This window comes from Podarcis pityusensis (assembly GCF_964106645.2).
Source record: "Podarcis pityusensis genome assembly, chromosome: 5".
Taxonomy (NCBI): Eukaryota; Metazoa; Chordata; class Lepidosauria; order Squamata; family Lacertidae; genus Podarcis; species Podarcis pityusensis.
In genome coordinates this window covers 81,432,313-81,456,453 of record NC_138032.1, presented here as the reverse complement: position 1 = coordinate 81,456,453, position 24,141 = coordinate 81,432,313, and the positions used below count along the sequence as shown (strand labels likewise).

General features: G+C 43.2%; 3 protein-coding genes and 1 long non-coding RNA gene across 7 annotated transcripts in view; 1 reads left to right on the top strand and 3 right to left on the bottom strand.

The window, feature by feature from the left end:
- Positions 1-1,113: 1,113 nt before the first annotated feature.
- On the bottom strand, positions 1,114-4,703 carry LOC308477549 (uncharacterized protein). Its single transcript, XM_081006277.1, has 3 exons — positions 4,463-4,703; positions 3,561-3,724; positions 1,114-2,542 (listed from the first exon to the last, which is right to left on the bottom strand). Exons 1-3 carry the CDS (start codon positions 4,479-4,481, stop codon positions 1,973-1,975), a joined length of 753 nt encoding a protein of 250 aa, XP_080862403.1. The 5' UTR covers positions 4,482-4,703; the 3' UTR covers positions 1,114-1,972.
- Positions 4,704-7,940: 3,237 nt separating this feature from the next.
- Positions 7,941-23,565, bottom strand: LOC308477560. Of its 3 annotated transcripts, none has more exons than XR_013986630.1 (6): positions 22,803-23,565; positions 21,639-21,694; positions 16,286-16,387; positions 15,599-15,685; positions 14,932-15,499; positions 7,941-10,231 (listed from the first exon to the last, which is right to left on the bottom strand). It is a non-coding gene; the product is annotated as an uncharacterized lncRNA (long non-coding RNA). The 3 variants fall into 3 exon arrangements; XR_013986631.1 differs by lacking the exon at positions 7,941-10,231 and adding an exon at positions 13,204-13,499; XR_013986632.1 differs by lacking the exon at positions 7,941-10,231 and adding an exon at positions 13,204-13,442.
- LOC308477552 (uncharacterized protein) overlaps positions 10,248-24,141 on the top strand; it is a 192,329-nt gene continuing 178,435 nt past the window's right edge. Inside the window, exon 1 of one of the 2 annotated variants that reach the window (XR_013986625.1) lies at positions 10,248-11,378. Coding sequence is in view for 1 of the 2 variants with exons in the window: in XM_081006282.1 (XP_080862408.1) it covers positions 10,888-10,906 (19 nt within the window). In the remaining variant the exon portion in view is untranslated. The remainder of the gene's footprint in view (positions 11,379-24,141) is intronic. The other variant, XM_081006282.1, reaches the window with a different exon arrangement.
- LOC308477546 (uncharacterized protein) overlaps positions 23,972-24,141 on the bottom strand; it is a 70,480-nt gene continuing 70,310 nt past the window's right edge. The window contains exon 4 of the transcript XR_013986620.1: positions 23,972-24,095. The gene's annotated coding sequence lies outside the window, so the exon portion shown is untranslated. The remainder of the gene's footprint in view (positions 24,096-24,141) is intronic.

Genomic DNA, 24,141 nt, shown 5'->3' with positions numbered 1-24,141 from the left:
CAGACCCATTGAATGATATCTGTGTCCTCGTTTTCGACAGGGCTGTGGTGGTCACCATTTAGTCTTCCTCCAATGAGTTCTGGGAGGCACCTACTAGGCTATCACTCTAGAAACCCTTTCTCTCACCTAAGGGAATCTAACAGGAGCTGGTAGATGGTTTACTCCCAGGCATGTGCAGAGTGCTCACCCCTCATCATCTGGCAACCGCCCAGGGAATGCTAGTGCTCAGGGATTTCCTTATGGAGGAGGGAGAGAAACACCAGCCGAATTCCCAGGGGCAGGTTCAGAAAAGGAGGCAAAGATGAAAAGGGGGCACAGGCTTCAGGGTGAAATCCTCCCTGGGTTGCATTTGCCTGAGCTGACGTCCCAGCCACCTTGGCCAGACTTACTCCTGCAGGGGGGTCATTTGGTCCCCTGAGACGAGTCCCAAAACTGCCCCCCCCCCCCAGGGAAGAAGGGGAGAATGGAGATTGTTGGGGGATCAAGATCAAATGTCGAAGAAAGGCGGAAAGAGTGGCGCCTCCTCTTCGCCCCGAAGCTGCTGTAGGGGCAGATTTGGAGTGGGGTAGAAGTGGAAGTGAGGAAGATCCAGCTCCCAAGCAGAGGCGGATTTAGGGCAGCCCAGCCGGTCCCCCCCCCCCCCGCGCTGAGCCTGGAGGGGCCCCAGGGGAGCAGAAGGATGAAGGAATGAAAGGAGCAGAAGGGAAGGCGAGAGGGGGCAGCCTTCCTCAGAGGCCAGACATGCTAATGCGCTTATCTCGCCTCACGGGTGGGTCCCCCCTGCGGGGTGGGGTAGGGGGGCCATTGTGTTAAGAGGGAGCGAAGAGGAGACCGAGGGGACGGGGGGGGGAGCGGGGAGACCAGGGAAGAGGAGGAGGAGGGCGGCGGGTGTGACGCCGCAGGGGAAGGCGTGGCCAAAAGGCGTGAAGGCAGGACAGGCGGGGGCGGTTTGGGCGGGAAATGGCGCGCGGCGCTAACCTGGATTCTACGCGGCGAAGCGAGAGGGAGTGGGGGATGGGCGGCCGTTGGGACCAGAAAGAGGAGCGGGAAGGACACCCCCGCCCCCCCCGTTGCCCCAGCAAGACGTTCCTTATAGCGCTGATTCTGCGGGAACGTAATAAGGGAAGACAGTGTCGAGAGGGAAGCCCTTGAGGGTTATCTCGTAGCCGGTCCCCATAGGGCGCCACCATCTTCCCTCAGGCATATACAGTGGTACCTCTAGTTCACAGGCAACCATCTTATAAAGCTTCATTGAAGGCAGTAGAGCACAAACCGTGCGGGGGGGTGGATAAGGGCAAGAAAATGAAATAAAGTGTTCAAAATATCCCCCCACAAAGTTTTTAATAGATGTATGTCCCTTAGCCTGCAACATGGGCATTTATAAGATAAACTTATATGTCTTTAAAGCTTTGGAGAGCAACTTAACACACTCATGGTAGGAAAATCAATTAAACCTTATATCCCCATCTCAAAGTTCTGTTTTTTTTAAAATGGAAGACTCATTAATGGAAACCAAACTTATTAACACAGAAAAGTATTACTAAATCGACTTATAGCAAGACCTACAAATATACTTTTGCATACAAAGAAAATATAGCAACTTCCCACCACATTTATTGCCACCTACTCTAGCCTCAGATACAGAGACTTAAAAAGAAAAGGAAAGGGAGAGAAAGCCATTGGTGCATTAAAATGTGTCTCAGGAATATCCAGCCATTAGTAGACCTGACCTTTTATCTCTAGAACCACATGTACCTCACAACTGACATTTTTCTATGGGAAAATTAAGCCCATGTTTATATGCTTGCACACAGGAAAGTGAATGTTTCAGTAAATTGAAAGTTAAAGGAAGACTCCAGACAAGCTAGTAAAGGAACAAACTTTATTCAAAACATTGAAGTCATACATTAAAAGGCATTAAAAGAGGGAGCTTGTAAAATATGTACAGGATAGCAAGGAAGGAGTTGGGATGCTAATCTGGAACCTGACTTAAAGAGAAAAACTGAGAGTCCGAACCACTTCCATCAACATTCTGCATTTGTCCAGGATTTGAAGCTGAATAATTCCCTGTTGCAGACCAGGGAGTATAACTGCTTGATGCCATGAAGAAGTTCCCAGCTGATGGTGGAGGCTGCCTCACCATCTCCGCACCGTAATATGGAACTGGGCAGTTGCTCGCCTGGGAAGTCTCAGAAAGCCCAGTTCCACAAAAAGCAGCTTGCTGGTAATAAGCAGGGTCAAATTCCAGGGAGCTCTGCTGTTGCGGGGCAGAGAGGTGCTCTCCTGGTTGCGTGTTGTTGAGAGGTGGCTGCCACAACCCTGCTCCTCTATAGCTTTCAGCATAATGCAAGTTCTGTGGCTGGTAATCTTGTTCCATATGAATATTTTGGAGGTTTCCTGGACTGCTTCTTGAGCTGCTGTCCAGGCTGCTTCTTGGACGGGTTCCTTCACTGTGGCTATAAGGAGCTGCAGCATGGTTCCCGATCCTTATCCTGGAACCTATCCTCTTTGGTGTTCTGGCTCGTCTATTTTGAAACCAGATCTGAACAGAAGAAAGGAGAGAACCAAATGCCCATTATTTCCAAACGGGTAGGTCATAATTTCACTTTCAGGTACAACAACCAAGCAAAGATTAGTATATGACAGTGGGAGAACCTACGTTAACTTGTTTTGTGTTGTGCGAAAGGCATATAGGCATTATGTTCTGTGAATATAGAAGACATTGTTACCATGAATATGTCTTTTTGATCCAACAGAGAGAATTACATTTAATAAATTATGCTTATTCCTCTCGGGTTTCTCTTTAGTTCTCTGCAGCATTTTTCTACTCTCTTCAGCTCCGCATTCAAATATCCCATGTTCATAATCTCCAGTTACTGTTAATCATAAAGCTTCTAAGTTGGAGTGACTAAATACTGCTATTTGGCTGTATTTTGTTCTGCAGTATCAGAAAAAGCCACCTTTAAAAGCTGCACAAGTGTACTGTTCCACAAGACTTGCTTTATTGAAGTATAACCTGTGGATGTGAGCTTCATCTGCAAGAAATTGTCAAGCATTTGTTAATGTCAGGTGGATGGCTGCATACAAGACTTAACATCTGTGTGCATTTGTGCTGGAAGGCAACACTTTATGTCTGGCAATTGTTTTAAAAATTCCATAAACATAGTAATCGTAATTTTAAATAGCTCACTCAGAAGACCTACCCATTTGTTCTGCCCCGTTTGGGGTCAGAATCTCAGAAAACTCAGAATCTGCATTAAATGAATGTGTGCTGTGCATAAATTTACTGGGAAGGAAAAGGAAGCCTTAATCAGGAACCAGGATTTCTGAACAAGTATGGGCACAATTTCTTCCTAAATTTGAAAAGGAGGGAGCACAATCCACCCACCCTTTACAAAAAACCTTTACATCCACGATACACGCCCCCCCCCCAAAAAGCTGAGAGGCACCCGGGAGAACTAAGACTTGCGACTACGCAAGGATTATTCTGAGCGTTTCAAATTGTTCCAGTATGTGCGGTTTAGGGAAGTCTTGGGAGCCCCCACCATCCCGATTCTTACGTGCACACGATCTTCTTCCATTCCGATGCACCTCGCCAGCGCCTCCCTGGTCTCGTATCCGGGGTACTGGTTCTTTTCAAACTCCTTCTTTAAAAGCTCGATTTGGGCAGGGGTGAAAACGGTCCTTTTTCTCCTATCTCCTCCGACTTTGGGGTAGCTTCCTCCTGGGAAAAGACAAAGAGGTAAATCTGAAGGAAGCGCTCGGCTTAAACAGATGCGACGCTTGCAGATCTTCCTCCCGACATGGAAAGCTCAGGACTGCATCGCCTGCACTTTCCCCCAGAATCGGGCGCTGCCTGAGGTTACACTGCGTAAAACGACCCCCGGCTTCAGTGGCAATTCTTTCAACCGCCCAGCTGACCACCCACCCGGCAGAGCGCAGAAGGGCAAAGCCTTCGCTTTTTACAGGAAGGCTTTTGTACCCGACATTGAAATCCACGCACTTTGTGGCCTTTAAATAAACCTCCGGTTGCTCTGAACAAGGCTTGATGAAAAGGCGAAGCGTAAGAATTTAACTCTTAATTCTACGCCTGCCATCCTTTGTCGCAACTGATCCCAACCACGTTTACTGGGAAATTTAATCCCGTTTATGTGAAAGGGATTTAACATTCAGAAAGTGTGTGCGTAAATACTTCATGCTTACAACTAAAGATGTGCAAACCAATCTTGCGAAATGTTTCCAACCGAAGACATTTGAGCCCCTGTGTAATCCCTCCCTGGCTACTACAAATGGGTCTTTGAAAGCCTTCCCTACACCCCGATCCTGATCCTGACCCAGAAACAGAAACACCCTTCATTTATAAAAACCGTCGTTTATGAAACCCTGAATTTATATCAATCATTTGAGCAATTTTTTAAAGACAAGTGAACTAAAAATCTTCTTAACAATCCTCTGTTCTTACCTCGGCCGGTAGTTTTCATCTTGTAAAAAAGCTGCCTCGCTCTCTTCCAACAAACTTGGTTTTCGCTTGCAAAGTGTCCTTGCTCCTCAAGGCCCGCTCCAGGTTTCTGGAGTTCGGAGCCTTTATAGCCCCTCCTGGCTGCCAATTGGCCGGCGCGTTTTCCAAGGAGAGAAGCGCTCCAATGGGGAGGCGGCTTTTGGGGAGGAGCGAGATTCAAGTTCACTTTTCAAGCGCTGCTTGACCAATCTAGATGGGCTGGAGCGCACCATTAAGGCAAAAAAGGCCCCTTAGTTTTGCTAAGGGGTGACTTAGCATCACCCCTTAGCAAAACTGGAAAATAGCCCCATAGGCTTGGAGATTAGTGCGCACAGTTGAAGAGAAGGGAATTGAGAGGATGGGTTGGGGATCGAGAGAGCCAGACAGAACTGTGGTTTAGTTTAAAAAAATATTATTATGAAGCTTTCATTTTGCATACAGAGATGCGCCAAGACTTAGGCATGTTGAAAGGCTTTGCCCAAGAAGCCTACATGCAGCAAGTACACTCTGAAACCCCCTGCCTTTAGAGATGAAGAAGCTCCCTTCACTGCACCCTTTTCGGCGCCTGCTATAAACTTTGTTTCCTTTACTTTACCTGCAAAAAGTTGCATTGTCTTTTAATCGGTGGTTTTAGCTTAACTGTAATTGCATTTTGCATGTTTTTGACTTTGACTTTTATCGATAATGTTGCATTCTGAGTGAAAGGGAGATTTCCGTTTCCTAGGCTTGCTTCAAACGCTGCTGCTGCTTCCTTTGTCTGTCACTTCAACTATTTCTCTTTCTGTCTTTCTATCCCCACAACTTTCACGTGGCCAAATTCCTCTGCCTTTCAGGGACTTGCGGCATCCAAATAGCCTGCCGCTCCACCCTACACCCGAGGCAAGATAGTTGCCTCCGATCCTCAAAGGAACTGAAAACTTTCTGAAACCTTCCAGCTCATACAATGAATGTTCCCAGTCCCTGGCAGTTTGTTAATCAAGAACGGTTCCCTGTTGGTACATTCTTTGTTATTTTTGCATAAGAAAATTAACACAAGGGACCCTCCCTAAGTGTACCTATAAACTCTATTCATAGGTATGCTGACTCAGAATCGGCAAGGAAGCTTTTTTCGAGGAAGAACTACATTTTTTGTGGTGAGCTATGGGAAATTCAATATATTTTTCAAAATGTTTCATTTGCAGAGTGTTTTTTATGTGTAGCTTCCACCCAGGGCAGCCGATAACGCTGCAGTCTTTCCTCATCCACACCAGATGACACACCACCTAGTACCTCTCCTTTCACTAAGATTTAGCAGTCTCTCCTGAGTAATTATGCCCTCTGTTCTCCACCACTCAACTCTTTCCCTCATTCAGAGAGATGGATGTGGGGAAATAAATCCTGCACCGTCCACTCCCAGAAAGGCTTGCCTGGCATCACTTTGATGTTTTTGTATGTGTCAGGTGAAGACATTTAGATCTAATTGCAGCTAGTTGTCCTTAGTGCAGGTTTTATTCTCCAACCTTAGCTTTTTGATCTCAATTGGGAGTTGTTTTAATCTTGCCTTTTTTGTATTGTATTACATTTATCTCAGAGGGGCCCCAGACCTGAATTTAGTTCACAAGCATAAACATTTTTATTCACACCAGTGACTTTGACACATGTGACAACCCAGAACAGAAATTCTTTTTTTTTAATGTGGTAATCTGTCAGGGAACAACCCTATTGAAGACTACAACAGTTGTTACCCAGAACTCATTGCTTAGTTGTGAAGGGGCCCCCAGAACAGCTCAAGTTCAGGGCCCCCAAAATGTAGGTCTGTCACTGCTTGGGACTGATTTTGGGAGAACTGTCATAGTCATCTGCTGTTGGGTTTGAAAACACCAAACGAGGAGAGCGGAGGGGAGGGGAGTAGAGATTCAGAACTATTTGAGGTGCTGGAGAAGAGGTGTAAATACCATGCTATTTTACCCATCCAAGTTGCCCACTCAGAACTAATATTTGCCCAATAAGGGGGTTGCAAGTCGCAGGCACCATGCAGCAAGAGATTTGCTTCCCTCCCTTTAACTAGAACCTAGGATACAGCAATGAAGAGCTTAGTACAAAAGCCATACACTTAGAATACAAGAATTATGAGCCCAGGAACTTGTTTTGAGAATCAGAATTAATGGGAGCTCACAGGCTTTCCACACGTAAATCCGTTCCCGGTTAACTCAAGTATTCTTCATCTCAGCAGTATAATGTAGAGGGGGAGGGGAAATATTTTGCAGTTACTGTATTTATAAACACGGGGAGGTGAGGTCAGGAATCCTTTCTGATCTACTGCAAAACACCCAGCGTTCTTCCCACCTTCTTCCCACCACTGCCATGCAAAGGAAACAGCAATTTAGAAAGCAATTAGGACTGGAGGAGGAAAGGGATTAATTGCTTCCCCCATCCCACCCTATGCATACAAGCAGGTGATGCGTTATCACAGATCTCCAGTTCAGATAATTCAGAAAAGGGCCGGCAGAGTGATCAAGTGGATGGAACAATGAGGAAAGGTTGGAGCATTGGGAACTTTTTGGTTTAGAGAAAAGTTGGATAAGAGGTGGCATGACAGAAATTTATAAAATTTTGCATTGCATGGAGAAAGTGGATAGAGAAGAATTTCTCTCCCACTAAACTACACTTTTAAAAGCTACAATCCTAAAATCATTGAACTTTTCCCGCTTGCAGTTTGCCTTTGCTGTTTTATTACATTTTTAATGGATGCTTATTGTTTTGATATATTGATGTAAACCACTTTGTGAGGTTCATCTCAAAAGCAGTACATAAGTAAATGGTGGGGATTCAGAGGGACGTATTTCTGACTAGATGGATCTGTCTTGATTCATAATAATTAAAAATCATGATCAACCATAAATAAAAGAGAGAGAAAAAACTTCCAAGCAGAGGCGGATTTAGGGCAGCCCAGCCGGTCCCCCCCCCCCCGCTGAGCCTGGAGGGGCCAGAGGGGAGCAGAAGGACGAAGGAATGAAAGGAGCAGAAGGGAAGGCGAGAGGGGGCAGCCTTCCTCAGAGGCCAGACATGCTAATGTGCTTATCTCGCCTCACGGGTGGGTCCCCCCTGCGGGGTGGGGTGGGGGGGCCATTGTGTTAAGAGGGAGCGAAGAGGAGACCGAGGGGACGGGGGGGGGAGAAGCGGGGAGACTAGGGAGAAGGAGGAGGAGGGCGGCGGGTGTGACGCCGCAGGGGAAGGCGTGGCCAAAGGGCGCCGAGGCAGGACAGGCGGGGGCGCATGCGCGGGGGCGGTTTGGGCGGGAAACGGCGCGCGGCGCCAACCTGGATTCTACGAGGCGAAGCGAGAGGGAGTGGGGGATGGGCGGCCGTTGGGACCAGAAAGAGGAGCGGGAAGGACACCCCCGCCCCCCCCCGTTGCCCCGGCAAGACGTTCGTTATAGCGCTGATGCTGCGGGAACGTAATAAGGGAAGACAGTGTCGAGAGGGAAGCCCTTCAGAGTTATCTCGTAGCCGTTCCCAGGCGTCAGCATAGGGCGCGGCGGCGCCATCTTCCCTCAGGCATATATATATTTGGCGGCGTATCAGCGTGTTGGCCTGAGGCCAGGGAAGTTCAAATCACTCCACACACAGACAGACACACACCCCACAAACCCTGCACACACACACACAAAGTGTGTACTGCCGATCTAGGCTCCGAGTATAAATTCAGTAAATAAAAACCATAAGAACATAGCAACCCAGAACATTGAATTGGGCTTATTTGTAAGAGGACGAGGAAAGGAAACCCAGCAAACCAAGTTTAGGTATCAAAGACATAGCTGCGTTGCAACATATTACTACGTAGTTCGTTTATACATTATGCCCCTTTCTCCTCCAAGGTTCAAAGATCACAATGTTTCACCACGTAAATTGTAACTTGGCAACTTTCCAAGCACAATGTACCACAAAGTAACTTCCTAATATGAACAGCAGCAATGTCAATGTGAGATTAGCCCTGTGCTGGTGGTTGTTTTAATGAACAGTTAAACTTCATGGCTACTGAAACACACGGAGCAGGTCAAGTTTCTGCTCGGAAATACGTGTTGAATTAACAGCGCAAATCGTGACATCTCAAAGGCTACCGAATTTATTGTGGCATATACTTTCGTGAACGAAGGTCTACTCTATCCGATAAAGTTTCCCAGTTCCTTAGGAAGAGGGCAGTGAGCAGGGGAGATGTGTGTCTCAGATGTTTTTGGGTGCCAGTGGAAGTCCTCAATCGCACCATTGCACCCCCAGTCCCCGTTTTGGTAACCCTCTTGGGAAGACCATATATTTGTCCCATTTTGAGATATGAAACTAATACTGAGGATGACGTGACTTGGATATCACCTTTATTGTGAGCTTTTTATTTATTTATTGTGGGAACACACAGGACTGTAAAGTGAGATAAAAGTACGATTCTCAAAAATGGAATATTAATGTCCCTAGCCAAGGCCAAATATTCTGGAAATATTTACTATCAAGTATAAATGGTATGGAATCCACTTCACATACCATCATAAACAGACATACTTGGATTCCAAGGTTGATGAATCAAAAATAAAAGGCTACTTTACAGCTAATACATGCAGCAATCTCTAGATTTCAATGTTATATGGAAGTTTTATCTATCTGTCAGTTTTGTGAACTGTCCTGAGATATTGTGATGAAGGGTGGAATATAAATCAAGCAAGCAAGCAAGCAAGCAAGCAAGCAAACAGAAAGTCATATAGCGGACAAATAAGTCTTATACTTTTAACTCTATAAAAATCATACAAAAGTAACCCATGTGGTACAGTTTGCAACTTTTCACTACCACACCAAAATACACAATATTGGGAATGCTATTAACATTGCAACCTTAACCGCTATAATGAAGAAAATATTGAGATAGATTGCAACGTATTGTATCCCAAAGGATACAAGTAAATGTTTTCCAGGAAATTCTGCTAGTCCCTACTGTAAGTACCTTACAGGAATACATATTTAAATCAGTTGCCTTCTGCAGAAATATATCGAGCTTCTAAGCGATCATGATGGCAGAAATTATAGACATTTCACTGTGTCTCTCTCACCCCCAATGTGAGCCCTCTTTTGTCCAGGGATAATCTTTCCTGAGACAGTACTGATATGTTTGCTGAGGTTTCCACATCTTTCTGCAACACCCCCAACCTTCACGGAAGCTTTCTTTCAGTAGTAAAAAATGTAGTTCTTACTCGAAAAAAAGTGTCCTTGCCGATTCTGAGTCAGCATACCTATGAATAGGGTTTATAGGTTCACTTAGGGAGGGTCCCTTGTGTTAATTTTCTTATGCAAAAATAACAAAGAATGTACCAACAGGGAACCATTATTGATTAACAAACTGCCAGGGACTGGGAACATTCATTGTGTGAGCTGGAAGGTTTCAGAAAGTTTTCAGTTCCTTTGAGGATCGGAGGCAACTATCTTGCCTCGGGTGTAGGGTGGAGCGGCAGGCTATTTGGATGCCGCAAATCCCTGAAAGGCAGAGGAATATGGCCACGTGAAAGTTGTGGGGATAGAAAGACAGAAAGAGAAAATAGTTGAAGTGAAAAACAAAGGAAGCACCAGCAACGTTTGAAGCAAGCCTAGGAAACGGAAAGCTCGCTTTCACTCAGAATGCAACCCCGTTGCAGTTACAAGCGATAGTGCCTTGAGACTGTGTAGATTCAGGATTTGGTTGCGACGTCTGTCCGGGGCTGAATACTCTGAGCATCTAAGTGAAAAACATGCAAAATGCAATTACATTTAAGCTAAAACCACCAATTAAAAGGCATAGCAACTTTTTGCAGGTAAAGGTAAAAAGGAAAGGAAACAAAGTTTATAGCAGGCGCCGAAAAGGGTGCAATGAAGGCGCCTGCTTCGTCTCAAAAGGCAGGGGGTTTCAGAGTGTACTTGCTGCATCTAGGCTTCTTGGGCAAAGCCTTTCAACATGCCTAAGTCTTGGCGCATCTCTGTCTGTAAAATGAAAGCTTCGTAATAATAATTTTTTAAACTAAACCACAGTTCTGTCTGGCTCTCTCGCTGCCCAACCCGTCTTCTCAATTCCCTTCTCTTCAACTGTGCGCACTCCAAGCCTATGGGGCTATTTTCCAGTTTTGCTAAGGGGTGATGCTAAGGGAAGGGTGCGCTCCAGCCCATCTAGACTGGTCAAGCAGCGCTTGAAAAGTGAACTTGAATCTCGCTCCTCCCCAAAAGCCGCATCCCCATTGGAGCGCTTCTCTCCTTGGAAAACGCGCCGTCCAATTGGCAGCCAGGAGGGGCTATAAAGGCGCCGAACTCCAGAAACCTGGAGCGGGCCTTGAGGAGCAAGGGCACTTTGCAAGCGAAAACCAAGTTTGTTGGAAGAGAGCGAGGCAGCGCTTTTGCAAGATGAAAACTACCGACCGAGGTTAGAAGAGAGGATTGTTAAAACGATTTTTAGTTCACTTGACTTTAAAAAATTGCTCAAATGATTGATATAAATTCAGGGTTTCATAAACGACGGTTTTTATAAATGAAGGGTGTTTCTGTTTCTGGGTCAGGATCAGGGTGTAGGGAAGGCTTTCAAAGACCCATTTGTGGTAGCCGGGGAGGGATTACACAGGGGCTCAAATGTCTTCGGTTGGAAACATTTCGCAAGATTGGTTTGCACATCTTTCCTTATAAGCATGAAGCATTTACTGCATTTTACTGCATGAAGCATTTACACACACACTTTCTGATTGTTAAATCCCTTTCACATAACCGGGATTAAATTTCCCAATAAACGTAGTTGGGATCAGTTGCGACAAAGGATGGCAGGCATAGAAATAAGAGCGTAAACTTCTTACTTAAAATTCTTTGGTTTGTTTTCATGCAAGCCTTGTTGAGAGCAACCGGAGGTTTATTTAAAATTAGTGTCCATTGTTAAGGCAAAACCAATTCAGGGAGGAAGATCTGCAAGCGTCGGTTCAGTTTAAGCCGAGCGCTTCCTTCGGATTTGCCTCTTTGTCTTTTCCCAGGAGGAAGCTACCCCAAAGTCGGAGGAGGAAGGCGAAAAAGGACTGTTTTCAGCCCATCTCACGTCGAGCTCCTAAAAAAGTCCTTTGAAGAGAACCAGTACCCCGGATACGAGACCAGGGAGGCGCTGGCCAGGTGCATCGGAATCGAAGAAGATCGTGTACACGTAAGAATCGGGATGGTGGGGGCTCCCAAGACTTCGCTAAACCGCACATACTGGAAGAATTTGAAACGCTCAGAATAATCCTTGCGTAGTCGAAGGCCTTAGTTCACCCTGGTGCCCTTCAGCTTATCGCGAAAGGCGCCTTGTTCAAGAGCTAACTTCCTCTTTCTTGGTTCTTTTTGGGGGGGGGGTGTATCGTGGGTTCTGGGTTTAAATCATTTTTAAAAAATCTTCAGAGACCCAGCTTAGAAATCTAATTTCTGCTTAGTGCTTAGAAATCTAATTTCTGCTTAGCGCTAAAAGTACATTAAATCTGGTTTTATAGGCTGCCTTTGCAGCCTGATCCAGTTAACACTAACTCCCAAGGTAATGTGCAGAGGACTGCAGCCATAAGCAGCTTGCACTGGGGAGACTAAAATGAGTTAAGCTGCATTGCTTTTTCTGGCAAAAGTTGAGCAAGTACTTAGTTCTCTCCTACAGAGAAATTGGCATTTAGAAATATATATATAAACACTTCCCTGCCTAGTCCATTACCCCCAGAAAACTTGGGAGGCTGAGGCAGAAGATCCCAAACAGGGCACAAAAAAATGGGTAGGTCTTCTGAGTGAGCCATTTAAAATTACTGTTACTAAGTTTATTGAGTTTTTAAAACAATTGCCATGCATAAAGTGTTGCCTTCCAGCACAAATGCACACAGAGATGTTAAGTCTTGTATGCAGCCATCCACTTGGCATTAACAAACGCTTGACAATTTTTTACAGATGAAGCTCACACCCACAGGTTATACTTAAATAAAGCAAGTCTTGTGGAACTGTACACTTGTGCAGCTTTTAAAGGTGGCTTTTTCTGATACTGCAGAACAAAATACAGCCAAATAGCAGTATTTAGTCATTCCAACTTAGAAGCTTTATATTTAACAGTAACTGGAGATTATGCACATGGGATATATGAATGTGGAGCTGAAGAGAGTAGAAAAATGCTGCAGAGAACTAAAGAGAAACCCCAGAGGAATAAGCATAATTTATTAAATGTAATTCTCTCTGTTGGATCAAAAAGACATATTCATGGTAACAATGTCATCTATACTGGTTCTCTCCTTTCTTCTATTCAGGTCTGGTTTCAAAACAGAAGGGCCAGAACACCAAAGACGATTGATTCCAGGATAAGGATCGGGAACCATGCTGCAGCTCCTTATAGCCGGAGTGAAAGAACCCGTCCAAGAAGCAGCCTGGACTGCAGCCCAATAAGCAGTCCAGGAAGCAGCCAAAATATTCATATGGAACAATATTATCAGCCACACAACTTTCATTATGCTGAAAGCTATAGAGGAGCAGGGTTGTGGCAGCCACCTCTCAACAGCACGCAACCAGGAGAGTGTGCCCCGCAACAGCAGAGCTCCCTGGAATTTGACCCTGCTTATTACCAGCAAGCTGCTTTTTGTGGAACTGGACTTTGTGAGACTTCCCAGGCGAGCAACTGCCCAGTTCCATATTATGGTGCGGAGATGGTGAGGCAGCCATCTACAAATCATCTACAAATCAGCTACAAATCCTATACAAATGCAGAACATTGATGGAAGTGTTTTGGACTCTCAGTTCTTCTCTTTAAGTCAGGTTCCAGATTAGCATCCCAACTCCTTCCTTGCTATCCTGTACATATTTTACAAGCTCCCTCTTTTAATGCCTTTTAATGTATGACTTCGATGTTTTGAATAAAGTTTGTTCTTTTAATAGCTTGTCTGGAGTCTTCCTTTAACTTTCCATTTACTGAAACATTTACTTTCCTGTGTGCAAGGTTAATTTTTCCATAGAAAAAAGTCAGTTGCGCGGTACATGTGGTTCTAGAGACAAAAGGTCACGTCTTCTAATGGCTGAATATTCCTGAGACACATTTTAATGCACCAATGTCATTCTGTCCCTTTCCTTTCCTTTTTAAGTCTCTGTATCTGAGGCTAGAGTAGGTGGCAATAAATGTGGTGGGAAGTTGCTGTATTTTCTTTGTATGCAAAAGTATATTTGTAGATCCTGCTATAAGTAGATTTGGTAACACTTTTCTGTGTTAATAAGTTTGGTTTCCATTCATGAGTCTTCCATTTTTTAAAACACAGAAGTTTGAGATGGGGATATAAGCTTTAATTGATTTTCCTACCATAAGTGTGTTAAGTCGCTCTCCAAAGCTTTAAAGACATCTAAGTTTAACTTGTATGTGCCTTAGCCTGCAACATGGGCATTTATATCTATTAAAAACTTTGTGGGGGGATATTGTGACCACTTTATTTCATTTTCTTGCCCTTATCCCCCCCCCAAGGTTTGTGCTCTACTGCCTTCAATGAAGCTTCAATGAAGTTGCCTGTGAACTAGATTGTGCCCAATACAGTTTGCCTTCTGTGCCGTTCAGCCTTGACTTAACCAGGTTTAATAATAAAAAAACAAGTCAGTTAATTTTAGATTCTAAATTGGACCCTCTTAGGACAACTCATTTAGAAGTAGTCCCACTGAACATACTAATACACAACCAAATCAACAACAGCTGCAACATGCTCCCCACCCACCGCCCAGCAAAAACCCTGAAACAACTGAGCCTAAGAGTATAAATCTAGCAAAGCCTAAGACATCTCCAAATGGTTTTTTCAGGGTTTTTCACAAATAATGCTACATTATTGGCATATCATTATGTTCCCTGTTCATTCGATTATATATTCACATCTAAATGATTCTGCTAATGGGTCAGTGGAAAGTGCGAACAGCAGTGGGGATAGAGGACATCTCTGTTGAGTACCTCTACATAATCTGCATGAGTCTGAATTTACTCCATTCACTGAGATATAGGCTTTAGGCTTGGAATATATTACAAATCCACGTCATAAAACCTCACCTGCCCAGTCCACTATATTTCTCAACACTGCACTATGGAATTTAATGGGGCTGGGCACTAGATGTGGCAAATCAAACTGAATCTAGTGGATTTGGCCTGCCCTGCCCCTTTAGTCCTACCCTGATATAGGACCAGATCTGGGTTGGGTGTGACCTAGGTTGGGATAGGGCTGATCTGGGTCCACATCTGTGTGTGTGTGTGTGTGTGTGTGTGTGTGTGTGTAAGCACAGCCCTGGAATTACTCAAGATGTGATTATGGCTGCCAACCAAGATGGCTTTCTCAAGAGATTAGGCAAATTCATGAATGCTAAGACTATCAGTGGCTACTAATCGTTATGGATATATGCTATCAGAGGCATATCAATTGCTGGGAAAGAACAGGGCAAAAGGGTACTCACCTGACCTGTGTCCTGCTTTTGGTATTGCATAGTGCTATGGTTGGCTACTGTGTGGAGCAGAATGCTTGGAAAACCTGGCATTTCTTGGAAAACCTGGCATTCTCCTAAACAGACCTCATATACAGAATGGTGGTCACATATGCACAAATTAGATGTGATACAAGAGATCTATGAATAAAATAGCTACAAGTAGTTCTTTAGTTGTCAACTGACCAGATCTTCTTCCAGAATCATTTGCAGTTAAAGAAATAAAAACAAGCATTTAATGCATGCAATTAAAAAACAAACCAACCATATCCTTGCCTTCCGAAGATGAACTTAGTCTATACTGACTCTGTATGTCCCGCATCCCTAAAAAAAAAAAGAAAGCAGCTGCTTTCTCTCTTGGAGATGAAGAGTACTCTATCCATTGTAAATAAGCTCAATTAAAAGCAAAAGTAGCCATGCTGGCCCATTAGAAAACAACAACAACTCCACAATCCACAGTAGCGTAATTTCACAAAGCAGCGGGTGAGGGAGATCAGAGTTTCTTTCTTAGTTAAGCACAATAAGATGTTGTAATCATGACCTGCAAGATAAAGACCACAGGCTGAGATGCCATTCATTGGAGGCAGTAGAATCTAGCACAAAAGTTAGGACCCAATTCACAATGACTTTTTCAGATTACCATTTCAATCCTTAAGCAATCATTGTAAAATTGGTGCAGGGTGAATCTTTGCAATCCTGCAAAACCAGCAGAAGAGTCTTGTAGCACCTGAAAGATTAACAAATTTATTATGACACACACAATATAATTGGATGCATAAAGTGTTATACTGAGTTGCAGGGACACAATTGGTGGGGAGCTTGTAAAAAGAAATCAGAGGGAAACAAAATGCTGAATTATACAGTTGAGGATTATGACCTTTTAAACTGCAACGATGCACCAAAAACAGTAGTTGATAACACAGACATCCTTGCACTGGTAAGCCAGTTTTTAGCACATCCAGTGTGGTTTTAAAAAACGTAAACCCAGCACCTATTGTACTGATTCCATCTGCAAATAATAGCACTGGTGCATTGTAATACAATGGTCTCATGGTTTGAGACCACTTCATTCAATAATGAACACCTTAAGGTCAGTGACAGAGCATCCTGAGAAACTGAAATGTTCCCTCACTGGCTTTTCTATACTGCCATTTCAGATTTGTGCTCATTCATTCTTTTGCATAGACCAGCTAGAAGGTCATTCTTGGCAAATGATGGCATATATTACTTTGGAAGATGAGCAGGTGAATTAGCCCCTCAGGTTCTATTGACATTCTTAGCTCCTGTAATAATTATGTTAAACTAGATATGGGAATAAAGTTGGTACCTGGCTCTGCCACAGCGTCTGGTCCCTCTTGTCCACAATCCTGTTATATGGCCTGTTACTCATGAAGAGGTGTTTTTAGGTTAATGGGCTGTCATCCAAGGCCTGTGATAGGAAAGTGTCACAAATGCATCTCAGATAGAAGAGAGGCTTTCAGTTCTGTAGTCACTCTTGTTTTATAACAGATTGAACTAAGTAGGTAATTGACCTGATGTGGTCAATCCTCTCCTCTGAACAGGTTGGATCAACAGGTTGGATCAACAAGTGTTTCTTTCTTTCTTTTTTCCTGCCTGCAGATTGTTAATGAATGGCAGCCTCTGACTGGCCGAGGTTCCAGGAGGGAGAGTTTAAAAGGAGAGGTTTTGGAGAGACAGTTAGTTTGATGAGAGGGTTGGTTGAAGTGGGTTGGAATTGTGGTTGGAGAGGGTGGGAGATAGGTAGGGAGACAGGTTAGGAGACAGGCTGAGGTATAAAGAGTGAATGGGAGAAAGAGTTGGCTCTGGAAAAACAACTTCCACTCTGAGCGTATTGTGAAGAACAGAGTGTGGTGTCCTGTAGGAGGAATAGACCGGAATTTTACTGGCAGGCAGAGGTTGAGCCAGGAGAAGTAGGAGCTGGAAAGGAACAGCCTACTTGGGACTAAAATCTAGTCTGGAGGGGAGAGATAGATTCTTCTAAGGAAAAGAAGAAACTCCCAGACCCAGTGAAGGGAGGGAGTGTGGGGAGCCCTGTGGTCAATTACTTAAAGTACCTCAGGAGCAGGATTGCTAAAGGGGGTGGATAACTGAAAGACAGTATCAAGGAACCAAACCAATAATGCAAAAACAACTGAGGACAAATTTAAAGTGAAATCGCACTGTATTTCTGAACTAACCTAAGTTGAATCCATTTGTATTATGTACTATCTTGCCTTAAATAAATCTTTATTGTTTATTTAAAGAAAACCTGTCTGAGACTCCAACTTACTAGTTACCCCTTCACAAAGGTCCTCCACACAGGATACTCTGGGGCTAGAAATTTTAAGGGAAAAGGGAAAGAAACCTTCGGGTAAAGGGTTGTTCAGTGAGGTGGGGGCAATTTACCTACGTGAGAGCCGGCCCAAAGGCATGAGAGAAAAATGTATCCTTGTGCCCGTTGCAACCTCCTCTTGCACCTTTTGTTGTGCTTTACGACAACCACCATCTGCTTGTAAATACCCCCTTCTTGGGCAACATGGTGAAGAGAGAGGTGGAGGAGCTGTTACAGGAGTTTCTGGAGGATACAGCCCATCTGATCCCTTATATCACAGTTTGATGACTGTGGTTTTCAGGGAAGACATTGGTGGTGGTCCCCCATGGTTCAGATGAACAGCTTGTAATTTACAGATTCTAGGCATTCAATATTATGGACTGTGCTGACTGAGTTTAGACAGTTCTCCTGCCTTTTGAACTTCAGACACTTGACAAAACCTTTTCTATTTTGTAGGCACTTTAAGATGGTTTCCTGATTCTCTGATTGGTTAGCTACTTGCTGGCCTTGTTAAAATTCTGTGGCTGGCAAGATAAAAGGCACTCATTTTCAATGCAACCACCATACTTTCCAAAGTGCATAGTCAAATTCTTGCAGCAGGGAAGGTCTTCATGATCAACAATAATAATAATAATAATAAATTTTATTTATTAGAAATGGAAATTATTTATGCAGAAATTATTTATTAGAAATTATTTATGCAGAAATGGGATTGTTGATCATACATATTTCAAAAGGAGATTCTTTTAAAATGCATTGCAAGAATCAGAATGTGGTAGATTTACAGGCAAGGGATATTAGACATAATATACAACTGGCATCATGGGGAAAATTATGGAGGGAAGATTTAAAATTTACAACATGCTGTATAGTGGTGCCTCACAAGACGAAATTAATTCATTCTGCGAGTTTTTTCGTCTTGCGAATTTTTCGTCTTGCGAAGCACGGTTTCCCATAGGTATTAACGGTTTTAAGAAAAAGGAAACAAACTTGCAAGACGTTTTCGTCTTGTGAAGCAAGCCCATAGCGAAATTCGTCTTGCGAAGCAACTCAAACGAAAAACTCTTTCGTCTTGCGAGTTTTTCGTCTTGCGAGGCATTCGTCTTGCGAGGTACCACTGTATGTTGAAAGAGAATTATATGAAAGTGATGTATCGCTGGTACTGAACTGCTACCAAGTTAGCAAAAATGTATAGAACAGCTACAGGTATATGTTGGAAGTGTAAAGAGAAAGAAGGCACATGTGATGGACGTGCAAGAAGACAAAAGGATATTGGGAAATGATTTATAATGAGTTGAAAAAGATGTTTAAAATTACTTTTGTGAAAAAACCTGAAGCTTTCTTACTAAGAATTTTAGATCCAGAAATACCTAAGGATCAGAATAGACAATTTATGTATGCTACAACAACTGCTATTTGCCCAAAGATGGAAAGAGGACAAAGTATCTACAAAAGAAGAATGGTTGATAAAGGTGATGGACTATGCCAAAATGGCAAAAATGAATGGGAATATCAGAGATCAAGGAGACAATAAATTTAATAAAGAATGGGGAAACTTTATAAGTTACTTAAAAGAACACTGCAAACAATTAAAAACATTGGCAGGATTCCAAACAGCTCTTGCAGTGCGGTGGGAACTATGGTAAAAACTGAGTTTTAAGAAAATATGGAGAATATTATATGCTGCAGTTGGAAAAGAATATCTTGGGAAACCATGGAAAGGTGGAGGGAAGTCTCGGGATTCAGAGAATCCTATGTGTAGAATGACTATGATTTATGTGAGATGATAATTGTTAAAAGCAAAAATGAATAAAAAAAGAATGTAATAGATTTACAATACATTCTGATTCTTACCATGCTTCTTTTAAAAACAAAACAAAACAAAACTCCTTACTTCTTTACTGAGTAGAGATAAACAACTAATGGCCTGGGAACTCAATCCATGTATTGGGAGTCATTCAAATCTATCATCCATTTGCAAATTCTAAAGCCCACACCTCCATACATTTACTCCATGCACTATGTGAAATCTACTTCCTACACTAAAAATTGTTGTCTGTGTTACACAGAAAGTGACTTGGAACCAAGCCAGACCTAATTTTGTAAGTTTATCTGTAATAAACTCATTTCTTGTTAATTTTAGAAATGGCAAACACAACATGGGGGGGGCAGGTGGTAGTTATGGATTCAGATCTGTTTGCGGTGCTAAGGAATGGGTTTAAAACACCATGCCATTTCACCCAAGTTGCCCCCTCAGAGCTAGTATTTGCCCAGCAGGAAGGGTGGAGGTTGCAGGCACCATGCAGCAAATTAGGTTCCCCCCGCCCCATTTTATTTTATTTTTTACTGTATAGAACCTACAATTCTGAATTTAGGGGAGGGGGATTACTTTGTTGCTGTTATTGATAAACATGGGGAAGTCAGAAATCCTCTCTGATCTACTTAAAATCACCTAGAGCTCATCTAACTTCTGGCCATCCCTGCCATGTGAAGAAAATAGAAGCTTGGGAAGCCATTCAGATTGGTGGGGGGAACAAAGCCGAAAGGGTTAAAAATCCCCTTTCAAGCTCTTTCTGACTCCACCCACCCCACCCCTCAGCTGCAAACATGTGATGCCTTATCACTGATCTCCAGACATTGAGTCTAGATTGATATCAGCTGTCTAGCAAGCCTTTGTTCACATGGGTGGGAGGAGTCAAACTACCACAACTGTGTTGTTAAGGGATAATAATAAAGATTGCTTAAACACTGATTACTCAGTACTGTCAGGAACTGATCACAAATGCCTTGTGTGTTAAAATGTCTGGTTTGTTTTGCACAAAATTGTCAAATGTCATGAATTAAAATAAAGCAAAGGCATTCTAATTAAAAAAACAAAAAACTGCCAAGAGTCAAAAGGCTTTGTTAGTATTGTGAAGAACACAAAATGTTGTCCCTGAGAAAACTGGAGCACTCTAGTCTCTCAGCACTCTAGAAATGGCAGTGGCAATGGTAATAGAATGTACAGTGGAATGGATATCTATACACATTACGTGAACTCAGAAATCAGGCCCAGTCTTCACAATGTGCTGCATGTTAGAATGTTGTTCCTCTAGGGAAAACACCATGAAGATGCTATATAAAGTAAAGGGTAAAGGGACCCCTGACCATTAGGTCCAGTTGTGACCGACTCTGGGATTGCGGTGCTCATCTCCCTTTATTGGCCGAGGGAGCCGGCATACAGCTTCCGGGTCATGTGGGCAGCATGACTAAGCCACTTCTGGCGAACCAGAGTAGCGCACGGAAACGCTGTTTACCTTCCCACCAGAGCGGTACCTATTTATCTACTTGCGCTTTGACGTGCTTTCGAACTGCTAGGTTGGCAGGAGCAGGGACCGAGCAACGGGAGCTCACCCCATCACGGGGATTCGAACCGCCGACATTCTGATCGGCAAGTCCTAGGCTCTGTGGTTTAACCCACAGTGCCACCCGCGTTCCAAGATGCTATATAGATGGCATCATACCCCCTTGAAACTAGCGAAAATGTATAAAGGAGGATCATCGATTTGTTGGAGATGTAAAACAGATGTGGGGTTATTTTACCATATGTGGTCATTGGGGAATTCTGGGATAACATCTATAATGAATTTAAGAAACTATTCAAACTCACCTTTAAAAAAACCCCAGAGATCTTTCTTTTAGGCATCTTACCATTAGAAATTAAAAAACACCACCAGAAGGAAAACCTTCACAAACTAGTTTATAAATTCTTACTGAAGCTACTGATCAGATCTTAGAACATGTCATTGGCCTGGTTGTACGTAACACTAACCCCTTATTAACATTAACCATAGTTAATAAACCATGGTTACAACTGAGGCATCAGGCAGATAATCAGTTAAATCTTGATTCAATGCATTGTAGAATCATTAAAAGCACAGCGAGAGCAGTTGTATCTTGAGAGCAGTTTGAATTTTTTGCAGCACTTCATTGACAACATTGCAACTTTTGGGTGATGGCACTTTAACCATAGCTAAGGAGGGTATCCAGGTTCACACGTAACACTAAGCTGTGGTTAACATTAGCTAACATTTCTAAACTAGCTAGAACATTTAACCATAGTAAATAAACCATAGTTATGGGCTGGGTTCACACATAATGCAGCTAAACCATGGTTTAATAAACCATAGTTTAGTAAGCCATAGTTTAGCAAGCTATACAAACTGATATGCTAGGCAGGTTGCTGAAAGTCACAAGGGCTTACTGCCACCAGCAAAGCAAAACATTTCCAAGCAAACTATGCCAATGAGTAGCGGTAGTCCACATGCTTCAGAACTCCTTTTCAGGCTGCGTGTTAAAACATACTCACACAATGGCAGTGATCAGTCTCAGGATCAATTATGGTTTATCATGCCAGGAATAAGGCTGTAATACAAAGAAATCCTGTAATCTTAATTTTCAGATGAGGAATTCTCTCACAGTTAACTGAATAGATAATTTGTGCTCAGGCCAAGGAAGTTGGACCATCAACTCCAAATCAGCCTGAGATGACCCTGTCTCTCTAAGTAATTATCTTCTTTATGGACACAATCAAGCCCAACCTTATCATTAACTTGTATACATTCCAAGGGGCTAGGGTTGAGAGACAGAGTTTGTCTAGGGCCATCTCTTGAGTTCATAGCTAGATAAGGCAACATGAATGAAACAAAAGGCAACATGAATGAAAGGAAAGTTTCTATGCTATGTTAACAGGACATGAATGTATCCAGGCCCCATAAAAGTGTGTGTGTGTGTGTGTGTGTGTGTGTTTACTCACACTAAAGTAACTATTGTCTTACTGGATAGGAAACCCTCTTTTAACTGAGAAATTTGGAAAGTATGAAACTGAAGTAGAGACAAGCTATTTGTTGTTGTTGGTTTTTTTTTTTTTAAAAAGCAACAACTATGAAGAGAGGCCATTTTCAGAAATGATTCTCAAAATAGTTATTTTTATTCAAATCTTTATTGGCATTGACCTAAAAAAACCAGCAAGCACTGGAAAATAAAAATAGCAACAAAAAAGTACTATATTCGGCACCTGCTAAAAGTGTTTTTGCTTAGGATAGCCTATCTAGGCATGTAGTAATTGGAATGTGTTTTAATATCTTTTTAACTTACTGCTGTTTTAAATTATATTCCAAATTTTAAAAATACTTGTTTTTAACTGTCAGTCATTGGTAATTTTAATGTTTTGTTTATAGAGATTCTATTACAATCAAGTGGTCTTTAAATGTTTCTTTTTAATGTATTTTTATTAAAGATTTTCTTGTTTACAAAACTATGTGCAATCTCTCTCTCTCTCTATTTTGTCTTTAAATGTTTTTAATTATTAATTGTTTTTAAAACCCTCCTAAAACTAGACAAATAGAGCAAATCAGCAGCTCTTCCTGCATCCCTAAATCAGACAGGAATAATCCAATGTAGATCAATCGGTGGGGGAAATTCTGTGCCAGTGTTTGATCTGGCAAGTAGTTTGAGGAGAAAGGATACACACCTGGTGCTTCAGAGATCTGCCTGCCCTCACTGTAGTCTTATTCTTATCCTGAATGCAATTGTAGGACAGCCAAGCGGAGCAGTTTCCCAAGTTATCATTCTCTTATGATTACTTCACACACTATTTAGATAGACATCTGAATGCTCAACAAATCCATGTACATTTCAATTCAGATAGAGCTATTCATGACATCATAGATGTTAACATGGTGATCAAAGTTCTCTGTCAATAGTATAATCACATTGATGTCGCAATACACAATAGTTTAAGTATTAACTGGTCAGGGTGGCAGAATCATTTTGTCTGGATGAATAGAAACTGGTCTAGAGAGCAACAATTTGGAACAAAAATGAGGTTCACATTTAACAAATAAATAATAAGATCCAACCTCCCACTAAACTACACTTTTAAAAGCTACAATCCTAAAATCATTGAACTTTTCCCCCTTGCAGTTTGCCTTTGCTGTTTTATTACATTTTTAATGGATGCTTATTGTTTTGATATATTGATGTAAACCACTTTGTGAGGGTCATTTCAAAAGCAGTACATAAGTAAATGAAATGGTAGGGATTGAGAGGGACGTATTTCTGACTAAATGGATCTGTCTTGATTTATAATAATTAAAAATCAGGATCAACCAAAAATAAAAGAGAACCAAAAACTTCCAAGCAGAGGTGGATTTAGGGCAACACAGCCGTCGTCCCCCCGCCCCGCGCTGAGCCTGGAGGGGCCACAGGGGAGCAGAAGGATGAAGGAATGAAAGGAGCAGAAGGGAAGGCGAGAGGGGGCAGCCTTCCTCAGAGGCCAGACATGCTAATGCGCTTATCTCGCCTCACGGGTGGGTCCCCCCTGCGGGGTGGAGTGGGGGGTCATTGTGTGAAGAGGGAGCGAAGAGGAGACCGAGGGGAGGGGGGGAGAAGCGGGGAGGAGCAGGGAGAAGGAGGAGGAGGGCGACCGCTGTGACGCCACAGGAGAAGCCGTGGCCAAAGGGCGCCAAGGCAGGACAGGCGGGGGCGCATGCGCGGGGGCGGTTTGGGCGGGAAACGGCGCGTGGCGCCAACCTGGATTCTACGCGGCGAGGCGAGAGGGAGTGGGGGATGGGCAGCCGTTGGGACCAGAAAGAGGAGCGGGAAGGACAACCCCCCCCCCGTTGCCCCAGGAAAACGTTCGTTATAGCGCTGATGCGGCGGGAACGTAATAAGGGAAGACAATGTCGAGAGGGAAGCCCTTCAGAGTTATCTCGCAGCCGATCTGCAGGCGCCACCATCTTCCCTCAGGCATATACAGTGGTACCTCTAGTTCACAGGCAACCCTCCCATTGAAGGCAGTAGAGCAGAAA

Bases quoted from the DNA above. Each gene is read 5' to 3' on its own strand.
- LOC308477549 (XM_081006277.1), bottom strand. The intron at 2,543-3,560 runs GTAAGAATCGGG...TCTTCTGTTCAG, and splicing joins TGGAAGAAGATCGTGTGCAC to ATCTGGTTTCAAAATAGACG.